Here is a 25,773-nt window from a genome sequence, read left to right on the forward strand (position 1 = left end):
TAGGCAATAAGTGCATTTCTTGCAACCAGTAGGCTTATCGAACATTGTAAGGAGAGGAAATACAAGCAGAGTAACCTAAAGAAAAAACGTTAACAATGCACTGAAATAACACATGTATGGGTCTACTTCAGAAGACTGACAAACCAAAAGAGTGAATCCCAAAAGACTAAAAATTTAAAATACTGAACACACTTTTAATGTAGGGGGTAAGACCCCATGCACCCCTCATGTGGGGGCTGCACCCTCATATTCCCTGCTAACTAAATATACCAACTCTAAGATCACACAACAGTAAAGAAGGTGCAAATTCCATCATTCAGTATTTTAAATTTTCAGTCTTTTGGGATTCAGTCTTTTGGTTTTTCAGTCATCTGAAGTAGACCCATATATACACATAGAGAGAGAGAGAAAGGAGAAAGGCCTGAATAATGACCATATTGAAGCAGCACTTGTGTTTATAGACAGCCCCCATATCCAGCAATTAGCTACTTTACCTGTTCAAATTTCAAATATACAACTGTAATATAATTTAAAAAATATACTAATAAGCACACTATATTTCAAACTCTGTTATATACAAACACTCAGTTACTGACCAGCAAACCCACATGCTAGATATGATTGCCTAACAAGAATAATTTGTGCATATCTCAGATGTCTGACGGTAATAATAAAACAATAAATAAAATAAAACAGTGGCCACACACATACCTCTCAACCTCTTTTCTCAAGAACCAGGGGCAAATCCAAAAATAATAGAGAGACAAATGTTTCAAATCATGGATAAATTTTAAATAGTACTCTAATTCACGTAAAAGTTAATATAACAGCAGATTTCACACAAACATGCATTTTCTGAACAATAAGAAGTATGAAAGTGTAATGTCCAGCATTAGCAATATACCAGAAAACCAAAAATTTTATAAGGCTCTGGTAAAAATATGAGAAAAATTAGGGTCATTCCCCACTTCCCCAACCCTAACTCAATATTGAGTTGCCTACTTGGAGCATATACATGCCCAACTGTAATAAAATAAAAATGATAAAGGAAAATATTGGACACTAAATGCTTGTCAAACTCAGTTTTATGTAAACACAGGGTTACTTGCCAGCCCCCACAACTCATATGTGGTTGTCTGTCAGGAGTAATTTGTGCAACTTGGACATCCAACTGCAATACAATAAGCATTAAATCAAATGAAATAAACCACACTGTTATTTCAAACTCTGTAATTTATGCGCATTGGATGTCCAACTGCAGTATAATAAAAATTAAATAAAATGAAATAAGCCACACATTTTTTTTCAAACTCAATTTTATACAAACATACAACTGCACACCAGTCACCACAGCCCATACTTGGTTGCTTGCTAGCTGCAAATAGATATGCTGGTCTGTGAGCATAGAATACATTCTTGATCAAGCAAAATGAGTTGGAATCAGCAATAAAAAGAGCAATTGGTGTTTGTTAATATCAGCAGTAAAAAGGAAGGTATGTATTCATTAACTTTGTTGTCCAGGTAGGTGGACCTTTCCTCAGACCATTTTCAGTCATCAGATTTGGTATTTGTACTATTCAAAGAGAGTGAGAGAGGATCAACTGCAGAGCAGCAGGGTGTAATATACCAAATATACAATTAAATATAGATGGTAATTTAGCATCATGAGGTAGGTTATGCTTTAAAGACAAGAATATGCAGTTTCACGGTAAACAAATGGAAGACATTAAAAGGGACAGAAAACAGTGTTCATATATTTTTAGCAAGTCTAAAGCATTTCACTAGTAAAAGAAGGCTATATGTGAAATATGAGATTGTTGCTAGAGGCCAGTTAGCCATTGTCAAAATGCTAACATTTGTATTCATTTGTAACAAACAGAATTAGTTTTTTTTTAATGAAATTAATTCCTGATGCTCACAGATATCTTGAGGTAGTGAGTTTCATGCTACATGTGCAAGTTTTGACAAGGCAAAACTTACTTTTGTATAGTTGTGTCATCTTCTAAGATAAGGAACAGAACAAAAAAGAAACATCAGAACCATGAGTAGCTTCTAAGATAAGAACAATTCGGAAGTCAGATATATGTCCTCATGTTAGAGGCTAAAAATTATACTTCCATAGGACCAAACAACATACCAGGTTGGGTTACCATCAGTGCAAAATATGAACTATCTGAACCTCTTCTTAAACTGTTCAGCTTCAGCCTATCCACAGGGTATGTGACTAATGTCTGAGGGGAAGCTTTTGTGACACGTCTGTATAAAGCTGGCCCTTCTACAGAATATGGTAATTATAGTTATATCCAGAAATGTGGCTACATTATCTTGCACCCCTATGCAATTCCCTAATCTGGTGCTCCCCTAAACTCTTAGATGAGGACCATAAAAAAGTATTCTCAAAAATGCTGTCCTCCTAAAAAGCACTTCTGTTCTGGAAATGTAGCAAATGCTACAAATGTAAAAAAAGGGATTGCTGCAGTAATACCCCACCAAGTTTTTCAGAGCTTCCTCTACAACCACAAATTCAGTATTGTCTTTCATTTCTGAATGCTGGTACTACCACCAGACTTTGTGTTTAAATGAGACCTTGGATATTGCATAGCAAACCTGGTTTTGATTTGTTGCATTTCCAATGAGGATAAAACTAAAAGTATTCAGATTTCTTGGTAAAATGTTATTTTTACAGACTGCATTTGTTGATAGTGTAAAACGTGTAACCTACTTGTTGGCTATTTTCCTAAGACATCAGTGGAACATTCTAGTTACATAGAGAGTGATTTGTTATGCCACTTGGTAAGGTCAAGGACCTATCTGTTTAAAATAAAATTGTTGCCAAAGGGGGAGGGAAATATGCAAGTGTAATTTGCCAAAAGCTGTTTTGACAGAATTCACATTTGTTCTTATTGTCACGAGATAAACTTCCCAGGTAAACTGGAAACAACAGTAGAGTAAATTAAGCATCATTACAAGAGGGACACGTTTGTTAATAGAAGTGTATGGTGTCAAACATAATTATTTTCCAACATGCCTTCATAGGGTGGAGACATGAAGACAAGACAGGCATGTCTCCAGAGCCATGTAAAGGGTAATTATGTACTAACCAAAGTAGATATTTTACTGACCTATGAGTGAAGTGACCAATAGTCATGGTTTGATACATGACGCAGACAAAAGACTAGTAAAGTTATCACTGTTCTAAATTCCAGCCAGATAAATCAGTAATAACTGATAAAAACAGGGGCTTGTAATAGAAATAAGTCTGTTCCTCTTATTTTTTAGATATAGAGTCAAAGTCTTAGGAGCTGGGGTGCCTTCTGTGTGGAGTCTGCATGTCCTCCCTGTGGTTGCATGGGTTTCCTCCGGGTGCTCCGTTTTTCTCCCACATCCCAAACACATGCTGTAGGTGGATTGGACACTCTAAATTGGCCCTAGATATGAGTGTGTGCGTGTGTGCCTTCTGTGGAAGGTTGGGTGCCGGGCTGTCAACTCGACACTGTAAAACTCCACTGCCAATCATGAGCAGACAGGTGATCCGCTGTGGCGACCCCTAACTGGGAAAAAGCTGAAAGAAGAAGAAGAAGTAGAGTCAAAGTCTAAGGAGGTAAACAAGAATAACCTGCTATATGGTTGAACTATTTAAAACTATATTTTGTGTTTACTGTGAAAACCAAATTAAATATTCCAAGTTAAGAAAATCAGAAGATTCAGAGTTCAGTTCCTGGCTAATCTGACACATACAAAATTAGGTGTTTTATACTGTATAGCACATTTCAGTAAAGTATTTATTTATCTGTGTAAGGAAACCGCAAACAATTCTTATGGTCATTCCATGGTTTGTGATGAAAAACTGACAGTTTTTAAAAAGGATTTCAACACTGGTAGAATTATTGATAGACATATAGAAACCTTCACTAATGTAGAGGTTGCTAACCATCAAAAATGCATAATTGCTTCAAACCAATGGTAACTAGTTTTATGGGACAAGATCAGCTTATTAAAATGTACATTGATTTCAGTTTCATTAATGATGCTATAATATGATTGTTAAAAAGAAAATATAATTTGTGTGCAGGGCTATAGAAAAATACAGTTTAATAAGCTAGAGTTACTGCTGTGTCTCAACTGCATTCTTTTAATATGTAACAAAGAAAAAGTAAGTATTGCCTGAAGTTGAGGCATGTTAGCTATTGTAAAAGGAATTTCTTAGCCTGACTTCTCCAGGCTAGGAGTACATTGTTGCTAGGGAAGGTCTGAAACATCCAAGGTCAGAAAACAGGACCCTTTGAAAGCAGGTGGGTCATGTAAAGGCAGGTGTTTACGTGAAGTCCAAGGTGAAAATCACAAGGGATGAGGACATTTGCAAAGTCTTCTATTTGATAGAGTTATTGTAACATAAGAAAACTGCATGACATATTTGATAAGAAAAATGTATAAAAATACAGTTTTCTATTTAAAGTGAGACTGATTTACCAACTGCTGTGAAGATTGTCTTCCAGTGCTGTAAGAATAAAATTTCCGTTTGCACATCCTGAAGTGTTGTTCCTGGCTGAAGGCATATAAGGTAAATCCTTAATGTTATTTATTTATGACTTTACCATTTTGATGCCGTGACTCGCATCTGAACTTTGGTATTGCTGCAGGGCAGTTCTGGAATAGGGCCCATCACAGATTTTCTGTGAATTCCACACTGCTTTGTATGGGATAGTCAGAAACTCAGATGTACAGCTATTCAGGTGGGTAAACATATTAGCCTTGCCAGGGAAATTGTGGTGTAAAGAGAAAAGGCGTTTGTTTATTTTTTTTTTTTTTTCTCTCTTAGACAATTTTTACCAAAATGTAGAATAAGTACATGACTGTGTTTCTGTTTGACTGACTTGTTTGTAAGGTACACAAGTTATAGTGGGAGGACCCCACAGCAAATGAGAATAGTAAATGTATGTGGACATACAGTAAAGGACAAATTACCACAAGGAGGTGCCTTGTTTCTAGGGTGGTACCCTCAAGATTGAAAGGTAAGAGGTATGAAAAATATTTTATTCTGTCAATGTATGAATGTGTGAGAGAAAGAAAAGAACAAAATGTTAAAAGTTAAAATAAATTCATGAGCCCACTACATGACTGGGACGTAGACTGTAAACTATTAAAACAAGTTCATGAGCCTACCACATGATTATGACATAGACTGTAAACTGTTAAAGCAAATTCATGAACCCACAGCATGATTGGGATGTAGACTATCTAGCAAGTTCATGAGCCCACAGCATGATTGGCATGTAGACTATATACCATAAAAACAAATTCATAAGCCTACCACATGAGAGGACGTAGAGGTATGCATTGTTAAAATAAATTTATGAGCCCATAAGCATGCTGGGACTTAAAAGTGTGATTGAATGGGAGTACCCTTAGATTGTCCAAAGAGTGGTCAGTTCTGGACTCAGTACCTATCCGCCCCGTTATCCTGACCGCAATGCTGGAGCTGTAACTTTTGATCTTGCGCCAGAACAAAAGCAAGGGGGTGCTGTGGGAAAAGGCTAATTGAAACCTCTCCTCTGTTGCTGCATGCTGACAGACTTCCTACCCTTCCCTCCCTGTATGGTGTGTGGATTACTACAGTTATTTTCTGTCCTCAGAACTTCCAGGATCCAGGAGTTGTAAAGTAAGCCTAACATTTTTATTATTACTTTATTTATAAAATAAGAAAAATGGGAGCAAAGATGAGCAAGCAAGATCAAATCCCTGAAAAGTGAACACCTGCATATTTTATGTATTTTAACTATGGGAAGGAAAGTTGTAAATATTTGCATGACTTGTTTCAGCTTACTAAGAATTGTTCTGCTGGGGTACTTCCATTAAATGGAACTTATGATAAGACTAAATTGATGACATTGAAAGGTATTTTGGAAGAAAAGAAAAGTAAGTGGGGAACAAATTACATCTTTTTATTCTTGGTACAGTGAAGCACTTAAATGGGAAAAAAGAGTCGGTGTTAACAGGGTTGCAGGATGTTAATAAATTGTTGCAATAAATGAAAGAGGTTAAAAAGACAGTACAGACCAGTAAAAAGGGATCCCTTTATCCTGTCTTAGCAGGTTTGCAACAAACTAAGGATGGTCAAAAAGCAGAAACTTCTGAAGAGGATGATAATCCTCCAGTAGCTACTGCACCCTCACCCCCATATGCACCAGTACCTCCTGTACACGATTCAGTTGTTTCTCAGACACCTACCTTTCAGTCCACTGTCCATTGGACACCCACTTCGTGTGATACTGGTACATCTCAGACTGGTTCCCCTGTTGAATCTTCATCTTTTGAACAGGCATCTGCAGTCGACGGGGGTTCTTCTTCCTGCTATCCTTCTCAGTTAGCTTCTACTTTCCCAACAGGGGCATTAGCAATTGACACTCCTATATCTCACCATACATGCCCACATGACAGGATACAAAAGGAGATTACAACTTGTGAAGAGGATCTTTTGGCACCTCTCAGGAAAATTTTGGGGGCTAACAATAGAAAACTTGTTCATCTTTCTTGGACACCTACTGATTTGCATACTATGTCTAAAAATTTTCCAAATATTAGAGAAGATCCATTAAAATTCAAAGAAGAATTAAAAACTATAATAGAATGTGATAATCCTACTTTGACAGATTTAAATCAACTGCTGAGAGTAGATACTTCAGATGAAATAAGAAAGCAGTTACTGGAAAAGGCTGAGATAACACATTTCACTCTCACAGGGAATGCATTAACAGATAAACGAACAGCATTGTTAAACAAAATTACGGATGTGTGCCAAGTTATGACTGACTGGTCTAAAATACAGGCATGTAAACAAAATAAAGGGGAAGCCCTTCAGACAACTTGAGTTGCCTTAAGACAGTATTTGCTAGATATTCAGGAATACCAGTCCCAGAAGAGTAAGCTAAGTCAGCTATTGCAGCTGCCTTTGTGCAGGGTCTACAAGCCCCTGCACAAAATCAAATAAACCAAGTGCTCATAGACTGGGAACTTTATTAAGTGCTGCAAATCACTGTACAGAATATCAGGAAAAACAAAGAAAGGATACTGAGGATAAGCTGTTAACTTGACAAATCAGGCAGCTGGAAAACCCAAGAGTTTGAGGCAGAAGCAGGGGAAGGAGCAGAGGAATTGCTAGACGATTTAGTAAAAGTGCTAGCCAAGGGGAACAAGGTGCAGCTGGTTGGCAGCAATGATCTGGCAGTGCCCCTGTGGCATCATCTAACACATCTTGCTTCAATTGTGGAGAAGCAGGACATTGGAGAGGGGAATGGCCACACAGGCAAATGCAGAGAGTCCAAGATACTTGGACTGAATGGCAACCAAATTATAATAATGCAGTTTTTCCTCCACTACCTCCTCTGATTGGAAGGAGTCAAGAAGCTCCATACTGACTAGGTAAAAAAATAATACAGAAGTGAATCTTAACCCTCTACTGCCAATAGATCAAAATGGACCCTATGTTAAGATGAAAATGAAATCAAAGAAAACCCCATTTCTGGTGGACACTGCAGCCACTAGGTCAGTGCTGCAAATTACTTCACAAAGCCAAATTCCAGTATCAGAGCATGAAGTAAAGGCAGTTGGAGTAACAAATACTACAGTTACGTATCCTGTTTCAGAACCCATCCCCATTTCTTTAGGTCTAATCAAAGAAAAGCATTATTTTCTTTTGAGTACTACTGCACCAGTAAATTTGATAGGAAGAGATTTGTTATACAAGCTGGGTTGTACTATTTACTGTACCCCAGAAGGAGTGTATCTAAATGTTCCAACATCATCAGAGGGGTAAGTATTAGCAGTTTTAGCAGAAGCTGAGGAACAGCCTGTTGGAAGCATACAGGCAGATGGAGAGTTACTACAGCAGGTACCTGTCAACTTGTGGGCTAAAGCATGCAAATGAAGTAGGTATACTGAAATCAGCAGAACCAGTAAAAATAAAATTAAATCCATCAAACCCACCCCCTAGTGTTCCACAATATCCACTAAAGCAGGAAGCAGAGCAGGGAATCAGACCTGTAATTCAGTCTCTAATATAGCAAGGAATAATAATACCAGCTAAAAGCCCTTGTAATACTCCTATTTTTTCCAGTGAAAAATCCAGGAAAGGATATTTATAGATTTGTACAAGACTTAAGGGCTGTAAATAATGTAGTGCTGCCTACTTTTCCTGTTGTTCTAAATCCAGCAACAATACTGAGTTGCATACCACCTACAGCTAGTTACTTTTCTGTGATAGATTTATGTTCAGCGTTCTTTTCTACGCCTATTCACCCTGACAGTTAGTTTCTGTTTGCTTTTACTTATCAGGGACAGCAATATACCTGGAGTTGGTTGCCACAAGGATATACTGAATCTCCTTCATTATTTTCTCAAATTCTGAAAAAAAAAGATTTGGAGAATGTGGCATTTCTGGGTGGGTCTGTGTTAGTACATTATGTAGATGATTTACTGATAGCATCAAATTCCTTTCAGCAATATCAGCAGGACACCTTGCATCTTCTGACTATCCTTGTAGAAAAGGGACACAGTGTCTAGAGAAAAACTACAATTGTGGTCATCTCAGGTATGTTATCTTGGTCATTTAATATCCCAGGGTAGCAGGCAAGTGTTACCATCTCGTATTGATACAATATCTAAGGCCCCACGTCCGACTAGTCAGAGACAGCTTAGGTCTTTCATGGTTTGACAGGATACTGCAGACAGTGGATCCCTAACTACGCAGAAATTGCCAAACCTTTGACAAATATTTTAAAGCAGGATACACCAGAGCCTCTCCTTTGGAACAGTGAAGAGGAAAATTCATTTCAGAATTTGAAGCAAGCTTTAGCTACTGCCCCAGCTTTAAGGTTACCAGACTATAATAAACATTTTATTTTATTCTGTCATGAAAGAAATGGATTTACTCAAGGAGAACTTGCACAAAAACATGGGGACAGCCATCGTCCATTAGCTTATTATAGCACAGCACTTGATTCTGTTGCAAAAGGTTTTCCACTCTGCTTAAGTGCAGTTGTAGCTGCTTCCATTCTAGTTAATCTGGCACAATCATTGGTGCTTGGGCATGATCTCACAGTAGCTGTCCCTCATTCTGTAGCATCTCTTTTGCTTAAAAAGAAAACTCAACCACTCTCGACTGCACGTTTAACTAGATATGAACTTACACTTCTTTCTGATCCATCTATTTTTCTGATCTGCTGTCCTGTTCTACATCCTGCATCTCTGTTGCCTACTGCTGAGGATGGTGAAGAGCATGACTGTGTGTGTGTAACTAACTATTTGCTTTCTCCTAGGGAGGACTTAAAGGACACCTCTGTACCCAATGCTGACTTGAACTTGTTCGTGGATGGCTGCTGTGGAAGAAATCAGAGGGGACAGCTGACTTCAGGAATAGCTATCTGCACTGGAGAAACACTATTGTTGCAACAAAGATTAGAGGGTGTTTACTTTGCTCAAATAGCTGAGCTAGTAGCTTTGCAAAAAGCCTGTGAGTTATCCAAAGACAAAGTGACCAATATTTTTACAGACAGCCGTTATACTTTTGGGGTAGTACATGATTTTGGGCAACTTTGGAAAGTGAGAGGGTTTCTGACCTCTTCAGGAAATCAAATTAAAAATTCAGGGTATATAAAATCATCGTTAGATGCACTTTTGCTACCTAAGAGGCTGTCTGTAATCAAAATATTTTTCCATCAAAAGGGCAAGGATGTTATAACAAAGGGTAACAATTTAGCAGACCAAGCTGCTAAACAAGGTGTTGTAGATTGTTGCAGAAATCTGTGTTTGTTAATGATAACAAACTACAAAAGTAACTATGAGTTTAATTTTGAAAAGTTGTCAGCCTTTTAAGCTGAAGCATCACAGTGAGGAGTTCTGAGGTGGCTCAAGGATGGATGTAGAAAATCCTCTGATGGCATATGGCGGGACCCAGATGGCTGAATGGTGGCGCCTGCCTCTTAGCTACCCTATCTGGTAAGGGCATATCATCTACCTGCCCATACAGGTAAGACAGCTTTATTTAATCAAATTACCTGAAGTTGGTATGGCCCTCATGTCTCCTCTATGACACTTCTGTATGTACGAAATTGTGGTATATGTCTAGAATATAATGAAAGTAAAGTTGCCAACAGTAAGACGGCGTGTTTACTTCCACCCTGGGGACCTTTTGTTAACTTACAACTGGACTTCATCCAGATGCCTAAGACTAATAATTTACAATTTATTTTGGTGGTGGTATGTATGTTCTCAGCATGGGTGTATGTTTACCCATGTTGTAAAGCTGATGCAGTCACAGTTATTAAAAAACTGTTATATGAATTTATATCAAGATTTGGTATACCATGTACTGTCAATAGTGACCAGGGAACACATTTTAATAATGCATTGTTTAAGGGATTATAAAAAGTTTTTAATACTAAATTGAGTCTTCAATGCCCTAACTATCCACAGTCATCTGGATTAGTGGAAAGGGTAAACAGGACCCTTCAAAATAAAATTTCAAAGATTTGTGCTGAAACCCACTTAAAGTGACCTGAAGCCCTTCCCTTAGCATTAATGAGTATGAGGGCCTTACTAAACACCACCAGGAAGTTGAGGCCATATGAAATATTAATGTGGAGACCCATGGCCCTTCCAGCTACCCCTCCAGTGGGAAAAAGTCTGATTTAACTTTGTCAGACGATGCTATGATTTCTTATTGCAAGAACCTTCTTAATGTTTTGCAGCAATATCATCGAACAGTAAGAGCAGCATTAATGAAACCTCCTGACCAGCCCTGTCATCAACTACAACCAGGTGATTGGGTTTACGTAAAAATTTTCCTGAGGAAAATTGGCCTCAGTCCAAGGTGGAAGGGTGTCCTTTCCAGGTCCTGCTAACAACCCTGACTGCTATTCACTGTGCAGGACTACCAACGTGGATCCATTTGTCTCATTGCAAGAAGACCTGCCATGTGGTGACCCCAGATGAATCATTGCAGCCAACAGAGGAAGATCGTGGTGTAACAGATAACTCATCTGCCCAGTGAAAAGGTCAACTTCAGTAGCAGTCCATGATGAATCCAGTGACAACAGGTACCTTTGCTTTGTTTCTGCTGGCATTTCCTTCTATAAACTAGTCAAGAGAAAACAGTTTTTTTCTGGTCCTTCAGCAATATGCCAAAAATCTAAACAAAATAAACTGCTGGATATGTTCACATATACTTCATCCTTCTAAGGCAGGGATCCCTATGATTTCCATCCCTGCATCACAGGTGTTATTTGAAAAGGATCTTAATGACATCAGTCTAACATGGCGTAATGTGACTGATTTTTCAAAGGTTGTGTCTCTTCAACTTGCAACCACACAACATGGAGACACATTATACCAGAAATGGGACTGTACCAGTAGGAAAAAGCAAATGTAATGACACCAGGCATGAAAGTGTGTTAGACTCTTTGCACTTAAAAAGCTATGACAGGGGGCAAGGCGTAGACATGATAAGTGACTGTTACTACATCTGTAGTGATCATACCTACCCCTGGTTGCCTAGAAACTGGTCAGGATGTTGCTTTGTAGGCTATATTACTCCTGCTATTCAACATTTCAAAAAGCCACCAGCAGGTAGTCTGAGAAATAAGTGAACAATCCACTGGGCAGAGCAAGTATTTTAAATTTTTAATCCTGGGTATGGAGTGCAAAGGACAATGCTTGAAATCACCATGCTTGCTCAAAGTCTGCAGGAGGTGGCCAATGAAACTTCACATCACATCAGGATGACAAATCGAGAAATTTCTAAAATGCAAACTGTGGTATTACAGAATCGAATGGCACTTGATATAATGCTTGCTGCAAAAGAGGGATCATGTGCCCTCACAGGGAGTCATTGCTGTTCATTTATTAGTGGCCATCATGATGAACAGGAAAATCTGGCAAATTTCAAGGAGCAAAGAGCCAAAGATTTGGACAGCACATCAAAACAATGGACACATTTGGATAGTTGGACAGTAACCTAGGAACTAGCATAATCCAGGGTATTGTTCATAGGTTCATAATTCATAGGTGTGTACTAGGCTAATGGCCCTGGAGCCTTTACAAGCCAAGCCCAAAAAAATTGCTCAGGCACCGTACCACCCGATGTTAGTTCACAGTGCCTCTATCCAGTAGGGCAACTGGAGTGATCCCTGGGGTGAACTTTCTGTTACCCATCCACTTGTCAAGTTTCCTCTTCAAGAGGGCCAAAGAAGTGCTCTGCTTGACATAAATAGGAAGCTTATTCCAGAGTATGGCCAGCCTTTGGTAGATGAACCTGTCCCTCCAGCATGTTCTGTTAATTGTGGTAATGAGGTTGTGATTTCTGGAGCACGTGACTCAGGGGGATTGGGATTTCTTTAGGTGTAACATTTCAAGTAGGGCTGGGTCGGACATGACTTTGTAAGTCAAGCAGAGATCACCTCTAAGTTGATGATAAGAGACTGAGAACAGCTGAAGTTTCTTGAGTCTGTCCATGTAGGACATGTGTTTAAGGCCTAGAATCCTTTATGTGAGGTACTTTTGTGGCCTCTCCAGCTGTAGGTGTCTGGTTTGGTACATACCGAATGGGGCATTATATTCGATGACTGGTCTAATGAGGGATGAGTAGAGAGGGATGATGACCTCTTTCTTCCTGGATGCAAAATCTTTGATTATAAGGTGTGCCACATAAAAGGACTTTCTGACCACAGTGGCAATGTGGGGATCGAAGGTGAAGTGTCTGTCAACCTGGCTGCCCAGATCTCTTATGACCACTTCAGTGTTCAGTGGGCTACCATCAACATGGTAATTTATGAGAACTGAGTTTTTTCCAAAGGGGATGATAATGCATTTTTTGGCATTAAGCTTCAGGCCATGGTTGCAATACCAGTCATTGGTCTTAGAGAGACCCTTTTGTAGGATGTCTGCATCACTTGTGGAGTTGATAATGACTCCTAGCTTGCAGTCATCAGCTAATGTGGTCAGCCAAAGTCCTTGTGTGTTCAGCTGGACTTCTGAGAAGTAGATGCCAACCAAACAGGAGAGGGCCCAGGACCAAGCCCTGTGGGACTCCACTCATGACTGGTTGACAGTCTGACTTGGAATCTGCAACTTTCACTCTGTGGGTCCTGTCTGTGAGCCAATTTGCAACCCATCAAGTGATGAAAGGATTGATGCCTAGTTTGGTGAGTTTATCAATGACACTTGAGTGGGGAATGGTAACAAAGGCCTTGGCCAGGTCGAGGTACGCTGTATGCACTGCGTTACCCTCATCCACAGCCTCGGTGATTGCCTTGAAGAAGTCAACCAGGTTCAGCAGGCAGGCTCTCCCCTTGACAAAACCAAGCTGTGTGAGGTCGAGAGTTTGGAGATTGTCTATATCTTTGTTAAGCAGATCCATGATGATGCATTCCAAAGCTTTGCATACCAGACTCATCAGGCTGATGGGGTGATAGTTCCCAGGGTCTGTAGTTGCTCTCCCTTTATGGAGCGGGATGACTGTAGCAACGCACCATTCATTAGGGACATAGCCTGAGGTAAGGCTGCGACTGAACAGGGCTCGCAGATGTGGTGCCAGTTCATTTTGTAGCTCATGTAGGATGCAGACAGAGATATTATCAGGTCCCATGGATGCTGTATTCTTTGCTTTGGACAATGCAGCTTTTACCTGTGCCGCAGAAATGGCGGGTACTAGGCTTTCTTCTGGTATTGTGATAGGGCCCTTGCGGGGGAGCGAGGGGTAAAGTTGGCACTGAATCTGTTGGCCAGTATGTTGGCTATATCTGTTGACTCAGTGTAGGAGGTGCCATTGTGCAATAACTCAGAGCAAATCTGGGTATTGCCTTGAAGGTTTTTGATATGACTATCGAAGGCTTTGTGGTTGTTTTTGGTCTCAGCTGCAATTCTGCCTTCATAGCAGGCTTTACAGGATTTGATAAGATATCTCAGCTTTTTGTCGAGACTGATAAGGGAGGTTTTCCAGTCTGTGACTTCATCTTTTTCTGTAGCAGTTTCTTCCTTCTGTTGTAGAGTTTATTGATGGCTGGGGACCACCAGATTGGCTTCCTTTTTTTTGGAGGAGAGTGCCTTAGTTCTATTTGGTATGGCACATTCCATGCATTTGTGTACATGGTTGTACAGTGCATTGCTGTATGATTCGGCAGTCATGTAGCTATTTTCCATTGGCATGGATGCCGAGAAGTTAGCCATCTCTGTTTACAGGACCCCAAAGTCAGCTTTAGAGAAGTTTTTCAGGGTGGTCACCTTAGCGGCGGGTGTAGGTGAGATGGAAATTTCCATGGTGATCAGTTTGTGATCTGATTTAACCAGGTAGGCTTGACTATAGGTGTGGAGCAATGGTCTCCCATGTTGGTGATAACCAGGTCAAGGATGTTGCTTCCTCTAGTGGAGGTCAGAATGAGCTGGTCCAGGCCATTGGAAATCATAAATTCCAGAAAACTTTGGGCTTGTACATTGGTAACTGAATAGTTTTCCCAGTTGATGGAAGGGTAGTTGAAGTCACCCAATATGAGAGTATTGGGTTGGACCTTGATACATTCCAGGGTCCTTAGAACTTGGTGTGAGAGTCTAGGGACATGTTTGGGGTTCTGTGGCAGGCTATGACTTGGATCACCATCTTATCTAGTGTTAGTTGTACCTGAAGTATCTCAGATGCATTATGGTGGGCTAACAGTCTAGAGGTGTGCATATTCTTTAAGAATATGGAGACACCACTGCCTTTGGAGCTTTTGGGCATATTCTGGGGACAAAAGGTATGGCATGAGTTCTAGCCTGGGAGCTCAGGTGTACTTTCTGCCTCTTTAAACTAGGTCTCTGTTACAGCACAGATGTCGACATTCTCCATTTTGAGGAGAGCTTTGAGTTAGTGCATCTTGAGATTTAGACTGCTAGCACTGAGCAGCATGACCCTCAGATTGCATTTGTTTGTATCTGTTATGGTGGAATTTTGGTCTTTGGAACATTGCCTAAAAAAGGAAGTATAGGGGTGGCAAGAGCCTTAGCCAGTACCCAGAATCCCAGGGTTGACAGATGCAGGCTGTCTCTGGCAAAGTATTGAGGTCTGTCGATCATGTTGTCCCAGGCAGACAGTTACTGGATCCCCTTAAAATGACACCAGAAATTTAGCCAGTTGTTGGTCAGTCATTTTCTGCCAGTACTGTGGTATCATTCTGGGTGATGGTAGAATATTGCTCAGGACTAGGGTCATACCTGCATGGGCCACATAATCCTAGAGTTCCATCACATTTATTTATATGTAGTCTAGGGAGGTACATCTCAGGTCATTCACACCCACATTTACAATGACTGAGTCATGGACAATGACTAAGTCATATTTGTACTTGTTGTGGAGTGACCTGAGTGCATGTGTTATGTGGCAGATCCTGGCACCTGATAGACAACTGACTGTCACCTTTGCTTGTTCAGTGTAGTGAGTGTGGGACATCAGTGTGCCTCACAATTGAGTCTCCTTTGATTAGTACATTGGGCAAAGTGTTTTGCCTTAAGAGGTTAGGTTGAGGGGCACACTGTTGTAGTGAGCTATGTGTTCTAGGGTTGGTGTTGTGTTGTGGTGGTTGAGTGTGTTTCTGTCTCAGGGGTTTATGTTGTTTGGGTAAATTTTTATTGAGAGCCTCCGTGAAGGTGGGTGTATGGTTTGTGTTTCTATGTGTGAGTTGTAATGGTTGTCATTGTACTTTTTATTATATTTGTGATCATTTTGGTATTTTCCATTCTAAAGGCTGTGATTATAAGATATTTAACCTCACCTGCATATGAAATGCCATTGCATGTACCAATCAATGACAATTCTATTATCACAGAAGATGACTATTATGATGCAGAGGCATGCTTTATCAAGTTAAGAAAAATAAAAATATAATTGCATGTATGGTATGACACTGATAGTGTCAAAGGGAGGTAACTGTTATGGGACAAGATCAGCTTATTAAAATGTATATTAATTTCAGTTTCATTAAGGATGCTATAATATGATTGTTAAAAAGCAAATTTAATTTGTATGCAGGGCTGGAGAAAAATACAGCTTTATAAGCTAGCGTTATTGCTGTGTCTCAACTGCATTCTTTTAATATGTAACAAGGAAAAAGTAAGTGTTATATGAAGTCGAGGCATGTTAGCTACTGTAAAAGGAATTTGTTAGACTGACTCCTCCAGGCTAGGAGTGCGTTATTGCTAGGGAAGGTTTGAAACATCTAAGGTCAGAAAACAAGACCCCTTGAAAGCAGGTGGACCATGTATAGGAAGGTGTTTACGTTAAGTCTGAGGCGAAAATCACAAGGGATGAGTACATTTGTAAAGTTTTCTATTTGATAGAGTCATTGTAACATAAGAAAAGTGCATGACAAGTCTTATAAGAAAAATGTATAAAAATACAGTTTTTCTATATAAAGTGCAACTGATTTACCAACTGCTATGAAGATTGTCTCCCAGCGCTGTAAGAATAACATTTCTGTTTGCACATCCTGAAATGTTGTTCCTGCCTGAAGGCATATAAGGTAAATTCTTAATGTTATTTATTTATGACTTTAACACTAGTATATTGCAACCTTATCCAGAACATCTTAAATGTTTGCACGCATCAATTTTCACAAAGTACACTTTTCCAAAATTAAAGGGAACTAGAAAAGATAGTACTCTGGAGGCAGGTTTCATATAAAGATATTTTTTGTGCAAGTTTTTGGTGATGTATTACTAGTAATTTTCAAATTCTTTTGAGGTAACTAGGCATAACGTAGAACTAATTAATTAATGGGTAATCTACTTATAAAAACTAGAGGAAATAATGGAAAATTCATTGAAAGTCATGAAAAAAGATTTTATGCAGAATTAAATGTGATGCAACAAACAACATAAATGACATTTCTGTGCCTGTGCATTAGGGGGAATGTTTGCTTAGGAAATGTGAGACACTTAGTGGTTGTAGTTTTATTTTATAGTAGTACTAATGTCTTTCGGCTTTTCCTGGTTAGGGGTCGCCACAGCGGAACTCCGGTCTGCTAATGGCTGGCAGTGGATTTTTACGGTGTCGAGTTGCCAGCCCGACACCCAACCTTCAAAGAAGGCACACCCATTCATGCATGCACCTACCTGCATGTCTTTAATGTCACTCGACCGCAGGGAAGACATGCAGACTCCACACAGAAGGGTCTCCAGCTGAGAATTGAATGGGAGAACCTCTTGCTGTAAGGCGACAATGCTAACCACTGCACCACCATGGCCTATATTTTATAGTAGTACTAATAAAGGGGCAAATTAATTTATTAAACAAGATTAGATAGCCTTTTCTTCAAGAAAAAAAAAAAACAATCAGCAATATTTGATGATTGGCACAAGGGGTTAAGGCTGCAAACCCTCTGGTACAGGATTTGAATCCCTCAGTTTTCATTTGCCTTCTATGTAATTTTGAATAAGTCACTTAACCAGATATTGCTTTCAAGTTGTTTCTGAACAGGGACTATATGTCCAGTGAACCTTCATAGTCGGCAAATGGGTGTTATAAGGGCACAGCAAAATCTTGTTATAATTTTTATTAATAGAAATCAGTTATTTTATGTTTACATTTATCAGTTTTCACAATATGCACAATATGAGCATATGATTTCCAAGATTTGCACAGTACGTGTATCTCATTTTACAATATGCATGAGATGTGTATATGATTTTCATAATATGCAAGGCAGAGGAATGTGGCCTAAAAGTTTCATAGCTAACAGCATTCAAACATCAGTTTAAAGGGTAAAGTGACATGCGTATCGTAACATGTTGGTTAAAATGTGTTATTACTACCTCAACAAAAAAGCAGGAAAGTTTTTTTAATGCAATGCAGAATATTGTAGACCAGACTTCAATGGAAAAAATATAATGGAATATGAAATAAAAGCATACCAACAGGATGTTGCAGATTTTATTTAGAAAACTAGCAGATACAAAATGTCAGGACAAAAGAGGGAAAATGCAAGTTGCAGATTGGAATGGGGAAGGGTATTGAGAGCAATGAACAAATGTGGGGTAAATACAAACTGGCTGGCATATGCAACAAGATTCATGGAGATCAAAGCCTGACCTTTGTGGCATGAAGTCATAAATAGATAATTATTTCTGAAGTTAGCACAGGTAAATGGACAATGTATTTATTCTCAGTGAGAAAGGGCAGAATGTGTGAGATAAAATTCTGCACCACACAGTGAAATAAGATTTAAACATAATTTGGGAGCACCTTAAAAGTTGTACATTTTCTACATGTCAAAAAAAGCTGATAGCTCACCATGGCATGGATAGCCCATCTGCTTTCAGGTTGGAGAATAAGATTTTTAAAAGGCTCTTAGCTGTACTATTTATGATTCTAATCTTGCTATGCTTCTTGTGTAGGACGTTAATGAAAATACAGGTGTGCATAACTTAACGTCCTTCCATACAAAGTCCATCAGCATTAACATCCATACTGTGCTAAGCAGATGTAGATGCAGTCAGAAGTTGTGCAGAAGGACGTTAAGCAAAGCACAATGTAAAGTATACTGTGTTCGCTTAACGTTCAGTGCGGCAGAACCTATCCCAGATTTTAACTGACGGTTATCTGTAGTACAAAACTAGGAAATTAAGAATAATAATAATGATAGAGGGTGTATGCATATAAATGCATAGAGTAAGTACTACCATTCAAGCACTCCGGCCAGTAGCTGTGTTTCTAACATAGTGTTCTTTTTTTTTTTTCCAGTACCTCATGTCTATTCTACAGTTATTTCTCACTCAAAATCTAAGGATAAAACAATCAGATTGTAATCTGAAGTAGCTTAGTTTCAAATCTTTTATACCTACTTTATAAAGTAGATAAAAGCTTAATTCACTGAATTAAAGAGGAACCTAACTATATATTGAAATATTAAAATAGATATGTCTGAATGGATTTTGTCTAGAATTATTTCTAACTTACTTTCAAACAACCTCCTTTCCAATACTCAGCATTGTTTCCGACCAAACCATAGCACCATCACTGCCTTACTCTCCTTTACTAAGACTATCCTTCAGCATAAAAACAATGGCTATCTCTCCTCTGCTACTTTCCTAGACCTATCTAAAGCATTTGACATGGTCCCACACAAACAACTTATCTCTGTCCTCAATAACCTATCCTTCTCACAATCAGTCACCAACTGGTTTCAGAGTTACCTGGCTGACCGCCAACAATCCGTTGTATGGCAGAATGACATATCTCCCCAACTACCTGTCTCCATAGGGGTTCCCCAAGGATCCATCCTTGGACCCCTACTTTTCTCTGTTTTCACCAATAATCTAGCCTCTGCCACCAAACATGGCACACTCATACAATACACAGATGACTCAACCATCATCTGCTCAGCCCAGTCCCTACCCAAACTGCAAAAAGTCACACAGGAAGCCTTTTCCTCTGTTGAAACTTGGTTATCCAATGCCCAATTAATACTCAACCCAAACAAAACTAAACTACTCATCTTACAACCCACCAAATATACTCAAAACAACTCTCACTTTAACATCACAGCAAATGGCAACACCACTGTATACCCAACTGAACACACCAAATTGCTAGGAGTAGAAATAGACAATAAACTAAAATTTGACATTCACATATCCATGACCATAAAAAAAGTCCACAAAAAACTAGGAGCGTTATACAGAAATAAGCAACTTCTCACCAAAGCAGCAAAGATTTCAATAGCAAATTCCCATCTTATCTCCACCCTACTTTATGCCTCTCCAATATATACCAACCTAAGGCAATGCGATCTAAACAAGCTAGAGACCTTCTACAACAAAATCGCCAAATTCACTACAGGGGCGTCCTACAGTAGTCACCACTGTCTCTCACTTGCTGAACTGGGCTGGCTTGAACTCCCTCACCTCCTTCAATGGTATCAACTCTCACTCGCCCACAAACTAGTAAACTGTTCACTAAATGTCCCATCCCTCCAGAATCTACTCCAACCCTATCGCACCACCAGACCACTAAGATCCAGCAACAAAAATCACTTGCAGATCACTAAAGCCAATAACTCTGCTGGTGAAGCACTATTCTCTTGTGCCATAGCCAAATTATGGAACTCCCTCCCACCCACAATTACCTCCATACCATCATGCACCCACTTCAAAACTTTACTAAAAGTACACCTAAAAACATGCTGGCTATGCCCTTGCAACACCCACTCTAATATCACCTACCCCATCCAACCACTACCTTTCTTTCCACTCCACTAACTACCTTGATTATAGCAAGCTCAGATGCTCATAAGCCTAGTACTTATTATACAGCAGGAACTTCTTATTGTAACATTTGTTAATGTCTGTTATGTACTTCACAGGTAAAGATTCTAGTTGTCTACTGATGTACTATGTTCTTCATCTGTAAATATGTTGTAAGTAATTGCTATGTAAATTGTTAATCGCTATGTAATCCAATGTAACTACTGTCTGTTTATTTTAACTGTGGAGCTTTTCTCCCTGGGCCTCCGCTGAAAATGGACCTACGTCCAGTCGAACACACCCGGTCAACAAATATAAATAAATAAATAAATATTTTAGACATTACAGCTGTCAAAATGGACTTATATTTCAGATCAGGGACATGTTTGTTTTCTGTGAGAGATGGGTACAGCAGCTGTATGTTGCAAGTTTAGATGAAACTCACAGTTCTGCTTTGTTCTAAAATTATATATTAAATATACTTATTGAACATTGCTTGCTGATAGAAGCAGTTTGAAACCTGAATAATATGGCTCTACAGTGTGTACTTGCTTTGGTACATGATCTGTAATGAATGCAGCATTGTTTGTGTTACCAAAATTGTTGCAAATTTGAGATCATGGGTAAGCAAAACACTGTATGAGCATATGCAAAGTGTAATGAGTATTTATAGTTTCTGAATAATGATTGCATTATTCTTCTGATGGTTGATGATACGAATTTTGATTGAAAATAATTTTCCAGATGGTATCATGTGGGACTAGTCTGTATCTTGTTTCATGTACTTATGTCTTCCATGTTAGAATTTATAGTTAAATTTCATGTTATTTTGCTTTATGTGTAACCTCATCTTGCTGGCATTCTATTCTGAGCAATACATGTTTTGCCTTGAACTGCTTTCATGTCTCAGAGAATTTACTGAAGATGGACAGAAACAAGGAACCTCTTAACAGTAAGGAGTATGCCCTGTCTCCAAAATCTACAAACCATCTTGGAAAGGTTACAAAGCCTGTGGACAGGGATCACTAAGTGCACACTGAGTATCTTGACCTTCACAAGGCTTTCAAACCATGTGTAATCCACTTGATTTGCAAACTTGCTATCCATCAGATCCCAGGTTGTAAAAGTTGGTGGTATCCTCTCTGAATGTAAAACTGTAACTAGTGTGAGTACCACAGGAACCAGTGGAGGACCCTCTCCTGTTATAATTAAAGTAATTAAAGTATAAGTAAACTCAAGAGAGATCATTTAGATTTCTTAACCGGGAATATTTTTGTTTGGCCACGGCACAACCAACAACGTGCATCTGACGCAAACAAGATACGACGGCTACCCGATAGAACCGACTATGTGAGCGTAGAAACGACAACAGCTGATCGGGCTATTGAAAATACAAATAACATCACCTTGACTGATTCGGAAGTACAGGCAGTCACAGCACCTATTCATATGGCACCTTCTGAACTTTGCCGCATGGATGATGAAAATTTTCCTGTGTTATCAGAAGCGGCAACAGGAGATAGAGTGGCTCTTGAACATGGACACAATGATACAGCATCTGATAATAATAACGCTGTGTCTGGGAAGGATGATATATCCAAGGGAGCTCGCCCCAAACAAACGCCAGGTAGGCATTTTTTACACAACCTTCCAGCTCCTGTAAGGAAGAGAGGAGCGTGGAAAAGATCTTTGAGCGAGGGCAGGGAACAGGACAAAAGGAGAAGGACTGCCTTTTGACTATTGATTCTGTTCATAATGTTGTTTATAACTTATCATCTTATACGCTGACAGAAGATGAATACAGCGTACTTAGTAAAGGATTGACGTTTGTGCCAGGTAGAACAGGAGTGTTCAACGAGATAGTATTGGACATTATGCTGTATTGTAGGAACCTAGCTTTGAAATGTATATATAACAACGATAATGTAGCAGTTAATAATACGCAACTTCGACGACCTAGTTGCTTTGTACCGCAGTTTACACCGGCTATGCATATGTTTATAGATAGTTGTGAAAGAGATTTAGAGGAATACTTTAGAGCTAGTGGTCATAGAAAGTATTTCAATTTGACTTTTACACAACAACAGGCGCTACAAGGGTTAATGCAGAACAATGATTTGGTTATCAAGAATGCCGACAAGGGTGGGGCGGTCGTTGTATTGGATAGTATCTTTTATAAAAACAAATTGCAGCAGATGCTTTTGAATGATAATGTATATGTGAGGATTAATCCATTGGCTGTTAAGATGATTATTGAGAGAGTGAATAGGTGTCTGTATGACTTGCATGGGAATCAGAAAATCAACGATGAGTTGTATGAATTTCTAAAAACTAGTAAACCAGTTACACCATTGTTGAAAGCCTTACCCAAAGTGCATAAATCATTGGAAGACCCACCCCTCAGACCTATTGTTTCAGGGAGGGGATGGGTGACCGAAAATGCTTCCATATGGTTGGAATGCACTTTGAAACCACTGCTGAATAAGTTACCTAATGTGCTTAAGGATACTAAATGTTTCCTACAGCTAGTGAAAGAAGCTGATGGGATGTATCCCACTACAGAGCTATTGCTTGTTACATTAGATATAGAGAGCCTGTTTACAGTGATCAATAATGACTATGGGGTAGACGCCATTGAGAGGTTAATGCAAGAGATGGGAGAATCTACCGCCAAGATAGATCTAGTGAAAATTTTGTTACTGATGGTTTTGGAAAATAATGTCTTTATCAGTGGTGACCAGATATATAGGCAGGCACAGGGGATTGCCATGGGCACCCCCTGTGCCAATACCTATGCGAACTTGGTCCTCTCCTTTTGGGAAAGGAAGTTTGTACTAGATAATCAAAGATGGAATAAGCACATTATTATATACTCCCGTTTTGTGAACGATATTTTTATTTTATGGAGAGGTGATTCGTCCACTTTGGAGACCTTCTTAAAACATCTACACTCCACAACCACCTTTCTAAAATTTACCATGATATACTCCCAACACAACATCAGCTTTTTGGATGTTAATTTGCTTTTGACAAATGAGGGTTTTTCCTCAGAATTACATAGAAAAGAATGTTGGAAAAATAGTTTGCTAGATTTTAGTAGTATGCACCCTCGATATCTATTCCCTAATATCATACAGGGACAAGTGTGCAGGACCTCTAGACTTTGTACAGAGGATTCCAACTTTCAGAAAGAAATTTCTGGGTTAAAAGCAAAGTTTGTTAATAAGGGTTATAGAGAGAGCATGGTTGAGAAAGTAGTATCTAGTGGGGTGAGCAAGAGGAATGACAGGTACAAACCCTGGTTGAAGGTTAATGAAGGGACAGTGCCAAGTGATGGTGGCCACCATACTACATCCAGAAATCCAAGGCTTTATTTTACTTATAACAGCAATAGCAGGGACATTAATAACATAGTGGAAAAGAACTGGAACATTTTGAGGAGTGATAGGAGGTTGAGTGAATTAGTGGGTCCTAGACCATGCATTGGCTACAGGCGCAACAAAAATTTAAAAGATTTGTTATGCACTGAAAAGAATGTATGTGATGTTAGACAACCCCCTATGAATATAGGCACTACAACATGTGGCAATTGTAAGGCGTGTCCTTATATTAATAAAAATAATAGTAAATTTCAACATCCCAATAGTGGTAAGGTATTTGAATTCAAAGGCAGAGCGAACTGCAGAACAGAAAACATAGTATATATAGCTGAATGTTTAACATGTACCTCTTTCTATGTTGGCTTGACTAATAAAATGTTTAAAGTCAGGATATTGCAACATATTTGTTCGATAAGGAACAAGGATATACACAATGCGTTGTACAAACATGTTGAGTCTTTTCCTACACATTCTTTTAAATTTAGAGCGATAGCCAATGTAACTATGAATATACGAGGAGGGGATGTGAAAGCACATACAGAGTTTTTAGAAGCACGATGGATTATAGAATTACAAGCACATAGGGAACCAGGGTTAAATGACCTGGTCCCTTTAAAACCGGCCTTGCAAAAGAGGCGTGTTTTTTATTAAATGTTTTTATTTGATTGGTTCTTTTAAATCTTGCTTAATTACTTGTAATATATATAATTGTTTGATAATGATTTTTAAAATGTCTGAAGAAGGGTTTTATCCCGAAAGCGCTAACCTGTGAATTATTTGGTGGATTAAAAGTATTCGTACAGCAGTGTCTTGCCTTTCTTTTGCTTGCAGTTTTCACTTTTTGTCAGGCAGACTTTGGCATCAGTACGGTTATCTTGTTTTGTATAATTTATTTTGCAGCTGTCCAATACAGTATCACAGAAGTGTGGTTTACCAAGTTTTCTGATGACTGCAAGCTGAGCACTATTATTTGCTCATCCACTAATACCAAACAGCTCCACAAAGTGCTGAAATGTACACGTAGCTGATGTACTCAAAACAGTGTCAAGCTAAATCCAAGAATGTACAGCATAATAATGTTCAATACACTCTGCAGCCTGCTCTGAGGTGACCTCTGTCTCATTTGTCAAGCCACTCAAGACCAAATCCTATGTGATCTTCTGTTCCTTTTCAAAAAACAGTTTTAAAAGCTATAGGTAAGGTTTTAATGCCATAGCTAGGGTGGGGGTGAAGGGCAGCTGTCCCAGGGGCATGACTGGCAGATGCAGATAGGGTGGTACTGCAGTACCAACAAACAGTTAAAAAAACATCTGCACTAGGGACCTAAATCTATGCCAATTAATAATGAAGAGCTCCTGAAGGTGTCCCTTACTCAACAAATCCCCAGCCAGTGGAATAACCATGGGGGTTATAGATGCTCAAAGAAAAAAACCCAGGCTAGCACAACTAGTCAGCAATCTCATTTAATAGTAATATCATTGGTTCATCACAACTGTTCATTTAAACCTGGTGCAAAAAGTGCACCTAACAAAATAATCTATTTCCTCTCCCTTTTGTTTAAAATATCATGCCATCCTATTTTATTCCTATCTTTGGACATAATCCTATCAATAATGGTAAATCTAAACTGGGCTGACGGGTATTGTTTGTCAAATGCATTGTACAAACATACCAATCGGGCACATCTAACATCACTAAGATGTTCTGAGATGCATAATTTAAGAGGTCGAGCAGTTTGTCCGACATAAAAAGCTTTGAGTTCGAGCAGTTTGTCCAACATAAAAAGCTTGACAATTCCAATTGACCAGGTAAATAACCCAGTCAGAAGTACAATTTCCATAAACACGTATGTCAAAAACACGTGAAGTATTCCTCAAACTAAACTCCTTAGTCTTGTTCACATATCTACAAAAGCTACAGTGATTGCAAGGCTGACAACCCCTGACTACATTACCCCCTAGGGTAATTTGTTGAACTGGATTTTTATCCATAAAAGATCTTTTAGGATGATTTAGCTATCCCCCTATGGTTTTACCCCATCTATATGAAAAAAGGCACCTTGGGGGGACTATATTTCTCATTGTATCTTCTGAAGTCAAAATATCCCAATACTTACTGATATTTACTA

The 25,773-nt window shown here is 39.0% G+C and overlaps 1 protein-coding gene across 1 annotated transcript in view; it reads left to right on the forward strand.

Moving 5' to 3' along the window:
• Positions 1–25,773, forward strand: part of LOC122789797 — an 825,084-nt gene that overhangs the window by 338,921 nt on the left and 460,390 nt on the right. Inside the window, 2 exon segments of the mRNA XM_044057239.1 lie at positions 21,507–21,892; positions 22,057–22,949. Of these exon segments, the coding sequence (XP_043913174.1) occupies positions 21,507–21,892; positions 22,057–22,949 (1,279 nt within the window).

The sequence above is a fragment of the Protopterus annectens genome, chromosome 15.part0, assembly GCF_019279795.1.
Source record: "Protopterus annectens isolate FY-2018-M chromosome 15.part0, PAN1.0, whole genome shotgun sequence".
Taxonomy (NCBI): Eukaryota; Metazoa; Chordata; order Ceratodontiformes; family Protopteridae; genus Protopterus; species Protopterus annectens.